This window comes from Hipposideros armiger, unplaced genomic scaffold (genome assembly GCF_001890085.2).
Source record: "Hipposideros armiger isolate ML-2016 unplaced genomic scaffold, ASM189008v1 scaffold_26, whole genome shotgun sequence".
Classification (NCBI taxonomy): Eukaryota; Metazoa; Chordata; class Mammalia; order Chiroptera; family Hipposideridae; genus Hipposideros; species Hipposideros armiger.
Genome location: NW_017731376.1, coordinates 5,072,042 through 5,078,984, shown reverse-complemented (window position 1 = coordinate 5,078,984; position 6,943 = coordinate 5,072,042). Strand labels below are relative to the sequence as shown.

Sequence of the window (6,943 nt, the reverse complement as noted above, 5' to 3'; positions counted from 1 at the left end):
ACTCTTGAGCGAGCTCTTAACCAACTGAGCCACTCAGCCGGCCCTGAAGGCCCCTACTCTTGAGAGGACAAAACTAATCATCATAAAACACACGTGGCCTTTTATGATTAATTACCAAATTTTGTGGCATACCTTACAAATCTTGTAGCATTTGTGAAATGGAAGAGATCAATGAAAGCTGTATAGTGAATCTTTAAGAAAGAGAAGGTGATTTGAATCAGGGTGTAGGCTAAACTGTAGTTAACAGAGACCCCCCCAAATTACAAGGGCTCTGAGAGTCTGGTAGTTTGGATGGTTTTCCCCTCTTTTTCTTTCTCATGTAACGGAGAGAGGTAGGCAGGTCATCTATGTATCTCTGATTCACAAGGTTGCACAGAGCCCCAGCTTCCTCCCATGTTATTGCTATGCCATTTTCTAAGTTATTTTTCCCTCATCTGCATGGTTAAAGCTAGCATACCAGCACCACATCTGCATTTCAGCCCAGGTAAAGGAGAAAGAGAAGTGGAGTGCAAGAAATTTGTAAAGGACCTGATGTGGAAGATGCATTTATAATTTCCATTCATATCATGTTACTAAAGCCTAGTGGTCACACTTAACTGCTGCCAGGGAAGCTGTAAATTTAGTCTGCCTCGGTGACCGTGTGCCCTGCTAGCACTTGTTTAGTGGGCACTGTAAAACATTTAGTGGTCTGTGTCTTTCCACCCAAGGAAAACATCACGAACAAAGATACGAGGAAAAACTTACTACAGCTGGTTTATGGCTTGTTTGAGGTTGGCTTTGCTGAAGGTATGAGCTTTGATTGAGAATTTATAGAAAAGAAGGTGCAAGAGGGAAAGTTCGTTTCTGTATCTGGAAAGTTTTTGAAGTTAGGCCAAAGTAACTCAACCATGCTCAGCAGAATCATAGCATGATTAAAATGGTTCATAAGGAAGATTAACTGGCATTAGTGTAAAAAAGATTTTCTGGAAACCTTATAATTTTGATCATTCTATTTTGGTGCCTTTTTAGCATTAGAATAGTAGATATACAGTACAAATGTTGTAGCTTCCATCCTGGTATCCATATTAGATATCATCAGTAGACTTCGGCATTTTGTTTTTTTCTCTATTGAATCAACACATGGCCTTACAATATTTTTCCACATAACATCCCAGGAAGCCACTCTCATTCAGCCATTATTTACATGCAGGATAACTATTTCTCACTTCTGATTGCTAAGAAGCATGCTTCACTAATTAAATATACTACTTAAGATATCCTGTGGTAAGCAAAACATACATTAATAGTATTATTGCTTTATTTGGTGTTATCTCTGGATGGCTTTGACTTTTGACTGTTCTGCAGATCACTTCATTGTTACTTGTGTGGATTTATTTTTGTTTATCCTACTGAGGATCATCTGAAGATTGCTCCCTGAATCTGAAGGTTTCGGTCTTTTATCTACTCTGGAAAATTCTAAAATTCTTAGTTATTATCCCTTTGAATATTACCTTTTTCCCTTTCTCTTCCGTCCGTTTGGAGCATCTGTTAGACATATTTTGGACCTTCTCATATCTCTTAATTTCTCTTCATAGTTTCTTTTTGTCATTCTTTGTAACCTGAATAATTTCATCAAATCNCATAACTTTTCCAGCAACCCAATATATATGTATATACACTATATACCACACACACACACAGCCTGACACTTAAGTTTGCAAACTTGCCACCGTGCGCTTACATTGGCAGCACTGCACAAACAGCTGGGTAAGGTTTCACAACCTTGGTGCATCAGTGTCTCACAGCTGTGTTCATGTCGATCGATGTGTGGCAGTGTCTTGCTGAGTGGAATTCATTGTTGTGTGTTTTTGTGTGCTGTCATGAGAATGTCTGCACTTGAATTAGAGCAACAAACAAACGATAAATTTCTTGTTAAACTTGGCAAGAGTGGAAGTGAAATCAGGGACATGTTAGTCCAAGTTTAGGGGCTAATGCCATGAAGAAAATAGCAGTATAAAAATGGATTAAACATTTTTCTGAGGGAGGAGAACACATCACTGATGAAGAGAGGTCAGGGTGGCCAGTAACGAGCAGAACTGATGAAAACATTGCAAAAGTTTGTCGAATTGTACGTCAAAATTGTCTGCTGACTGTGAGAAGCACAGCAGACCAAGTAAACATCGATAGAGAAACAGGAAAATTTTAACTGAAAATCTTGGCATGAGAAAGGTGTGTGCAAAAATGGTCCCAAAGGAGCTCACCGATGAACAAAAGCAAAGGAGAGTTGAAATTTGCCAAGACCTTTTGGAGAGGCAAGACGATGTTTTGGGCCATGTTATCACTGATGATGAAACATGGGTGTATCAATAGGACCCTGAAACAAAAACATCAAAGTGCACAATGGAAGTCAGCCAATTCTCCATGACCAAAAAGTTCCATCAGTCCAAATCAAGAGTCAAAACGATGTTGCTAACCTTTTTGATGTCAGAGGGATTATTCATTATGAATTTGTACCAACTGGACAAATAGTTAACCAAGTTTACTATTTAGAAGTGCTGAAAAGGCTGTGTGAAAAAATTAGATGACCTGAACTTTTCACCAACAATTCATGGCTCTTGCATCACGACAATGCACCAGCTTACACGGCACTGTCTATGAGGGAGTTTTTAGCCAGTAAACAAATAACTGTATTGGAACACCCTCCCTACTCACCTTATCTGGCACCCAGTGACTTCTTTCTTTACCCAAAGATTAAGGGAATATTGAAAAGAATACATTGTGATGACATTCAGGACATCAAGGGTAATATGATGACAGCTCTGATGGCCATTCCAGAGAGTTCCAAAATTGCTTTGAAGGGTGGACTAGGCACTGGTGTTGGTGCATAGCTTCTCAAGGGGAGTAGTGATATCCAGCAATGAGGTATGTAGTACTTGTTCTAGGATGAGTTCTCGAACTTAATTGTCAGACCTTGTGTATATCTCCTTAATATTTTGAGTGCTGCAACTAAACAGTAATGTCATTGACAATTTGAAAATTAAACTAAAAATTTTGAGTTACAAAAAGCAACTTTCACCATATAAATATATTTGTCTATTTGACTTCAGTTAGGCATTTTCTATATATTACTTCATCTGCAGGTATGTCTTACTAGTTAACTGATAGGCACCAGAAATTTTGTCACTTGAGAGATAAGACAGTAGTTTGTCAAAGGATGATGATTTTGTGTCAGGTATTTGTCATATGTACAAGATTTTTATATATGATTATTGTATTTAGTATGAATATTGATTGTGCTCTCAGTCTTATTTAGTAATTGTGTAAACTGGACCTGAAAAGATTCAGGTTAATTATATACCTTAGGTCTTTTAACTAAATATATAGATGCCTTGTTCATAGTTGCTTGTGATTTGTGGCTCTGCTTTTTTCCTTTTAAATAACTTATTTCCCGAAAACCAAGCCATTCCATTTCAGAAGCTACTACATGGTAGCATGCTCTCTCAGTGTTTCACAGTAACTAAATATGTATTACCATGTTTTGTCTTTCATTGATTTATTTCCTTAAGCTAGACTAGATACCGGCAGCTCTCACTTTGCATGGTTCTGATACACGTGAATTTCTTTTACTGCAGTTTAATTAAATGTTACCAGTCTCCCAATAACATGGTTCATATTTCAGTTACCATAGCATATCAACTATGAGTTAATGTTAATGTTAAATTAAATGACATATAAAGTCAGTACATGTAAAGTACCCAGAACACTGTAAATAGGCACACAAAATGTGTTTATTATTATTGATGTTAAGGCTAATCTGAATTCTGAGCACTGGAAGCAAAAGGGCCTTAAGGTATATGTAGGAAGAAGGAGGAAGAAGATTGTCTTCTCACTTTCTTGGGCATAGAAAGAAGTTTGTTTTGGGCATCTTCCCGCCTTCTCTTCATGGACTCCGTTTTCTGTTCCTAATGCTCATCTCTTCGGATATCCAGTTCCAATGTGCCCTTCGAGTCCCTTTGTTTATAATCAGCAAAGTCTGTATCCCAGTCTCTTCTCTGAATGTCCCCTTCACTTCTCTGCTCTGGTCTTATGATTTGAAATACTGCTTATATATCCTGACAACTCCCATATTTATCTCTGCCAGATTTGACTCATAAATCCAGCTGTTTACTCAGCATATTTGTTGAGACGTCTAGTAAACACTTCAAATTTATTATCTCCAAAAATCTCTAGACCCACAGCTTTTCCTCTCATCATTAATGACATTCCATCTTTTTAGATTTTCAGGCCAAACCTTAGCATTGTTTTGACTTTTCTCTTTCTCATACCCTGCATATCTAATCTGCCAGAAAGTCTTGTATGATCTACTTTCAGATATCTTTGGAATCAAACCTGTTGTCACCACCTCTACTGCTACAGCCATGGTGTGGTCCTCAGACATCTCTCATCTTCATTTCTGCAATCTCTTAGCTGGCCTCCCTGCTTCTGCTCTTCCCTGCTATAACCCAGGTCCTCATAATGGCCAACCAAGCCCTGCATGTCCTGGTTTCTGCAAACGCTCTGACTTCATCTGACTCATCTCTCCTCCCTTCCTCTGCTCCAGCCATGCTGTCCTACTTGCTGAGCCTCTGACACACCAGGCACATTGCTGTCTCAGGGTCTACTCACTTAATGACTATTTAGAACCTGCTTTCTGCATAGGTACTGTATTAGATTCGGTGAGGAGTGTAAAGAATAAAATGAATGTGGTCTCTGCTCTCAGTAACAGCTCAAGAAGCAAACACTTCTGTAGCACTTCCTACATGCCTGGCACTCTTTCTAAGTGCTTTAACTCATTTGATCCTCAGCTCTATGAGATAGTTCCCAACATTATCCCAGTTTATGGATGATGTGACTAAGGAATAGCAAAGTTAAGTAACTTAAGGTTTTTGCTATACATGATGGAGCCACTTATTCAGATATAAGCAGTCTGCCTCCAGAATCTGTGTATGGAACTCCTGAGTATTTATCTATCCCAGGACCTTCAACAGATGCCCACAGTGTCAAGTATGTGGTTCCCCACCTACCTCCGCAATGTGATTTTTTTGCTCTGGCTAGATTGTTCAATAAAAAAAGTCCTGATATTAGTGGTTATCTAACAGCACTCCTTAGCTAAGTGACTCAAGTTTAACGCAAGTCTCATTAAGGTGCATTCATATTTGCACCTCAGTATTATCACAAATCATTATGTGTCCTTTAGTTACACATGAATAGTTAAAACTGTGACTATAGAGTCCACCACACAATGAAACTGAACATTGAAACGATAATTTCAGTTCTTTGGGATTGACTTAAGGTATCATTAGAGGTTTGGTGATATGGTAAATGAGCTTGTTGAGGAGTGGAATATCTTTTTATGTCAGGTCTATGCTTATATTGGCATACAAAGTTGGAACACAGTGTTGACCTTTTATACCATTATCTTGATTTACAACTTGGTAAACTGTTTTTAAATAAGGTTGCTTAGACACTAACTGATGAGATTTTAAATTCCTTTTCTGTTTAGTTTCCATGGTATATTACCTAAACTTTCAGATTGACAGCACAGATTTTTAACATTATTTTTTTGAGAAATCCATGTGTCTGTACAAAAATCATCTCTTTTTCAGGAAAGCATACTAAGAGAATCACATGTGGATGTTGGAATGCAGAAAATCTGCTTGCTTTAGGTGGTGAAGATAAAATGATTACAGTTAGTAATCAGGAGGGTGACACAATAAGACAGGTAATACAATAACATCTCTTTGGTCTAATATATTCAAAATTTTACCTAAAATAAAGTTTGTCTATCAAACTAATTTATACAATTTTTTAATCTCTATGTGACATCTTTGTATACAGTAACTTCATATTCTAAACATCAGAAACTTTTTATGTATTAGGACATTTTTCTTTAACATGGATACTTTATCCAAATATTCTCCTTTGTACATATCTCTTTGTTTAATGTTAGCATGGATTATCAGTTCTGTGGTTATAGTCAGATAGTATATTTGAGAATAACTATTTTATATATGTATACTTATGATATAAAAGTTAATAACTAGACTCAGAGTCATGTCTGCCTAATTCTACAGCTCATACCTTTAACTGATATGTTAAATTGCTTCCAAACTAACCCTAATTAAATTTAATTTTAGAATTAGATTTTACTACTGTTCAAATTACCCAATTGACAAGCTCTTCGGGGGCTCCGCAGAGAATTTGTATTACCAATAGCCACATACTCTCACCAGTGGGAAAATTTCACTTTAGACCACTTGGTTTATGGTTTAGTATTGCTAGAGCAATCCTGGCTAACACATTCTTTGAGTACCTGCTAGGTACATGGCTCTCTGCTATGTACTTTAAAAGAAATATGAAGTATGGCTCTGTATTAATTATTACTGCGTAAGAAATTTCCTTAAAATGAAGCAGTTTAAAACAATATTTATTGTTTCCCATTTTTGTGGATGAGGAATTCAGATATAGCTAAGCTGGGTGCTTCTGCCTCAAGCTCTCTCTCAAGGCTTCCAACCATATCGGCCAAGGCTGCAGTTTCATATGAAGATTTGACTGGGGGAAACCTGTTTCCGAGCTCTCTCACACAGTTGTTCACAGAATTCAGTTCTTTACAGGCTGTTAGGCTCAGGGCCTCAGTTCCTCTCTGGCTATTTGTTGACCAGAAACCTGCCTTGTTTCCTTGCCACATGGATCTCTCTGGAAAGGGTCTCACAACATAGCTGCTAGAGAGAGAGTGCAAGCAGGCATTCAAGACTATGCCACAATCTCTTCATAAATAACCTGATTTCAAAAATCATTTTGCCATATTCTCTAGTAGTGAATCACTAGATCCAGCCCCACACTCAAGGGGGCCGGATGGGGATTAAACCAAAACATGGAAACCAGGAGGTAAGGCTTACTGTGACCATCTTAGGCTGCTGACTGA

At 37.8% G+C, this 6,943-nt stretch overlaps 1 protein-coding gene across 1 annotated transcript in view; it reads left to right on the top strand.

Moving 5' to 3' along the window:
- Positions 1-6,943, top strand: part of WDR19 (WD repeat domain 19) — an 87,381-nt gene that overhangs the window by 15,850 nt on the left and 64,588 nt on the right. The window contains exon 6 of the mRNA XM_019635995.1: positions 5,625-5,740. Coding sequence (XP_019491540.1) covers positions 5,625-5,740 — 116 coding nt within the window. The remainder of the gene's footprint in view (positions 1-5,624; positions 5,741-6,943) is intronic.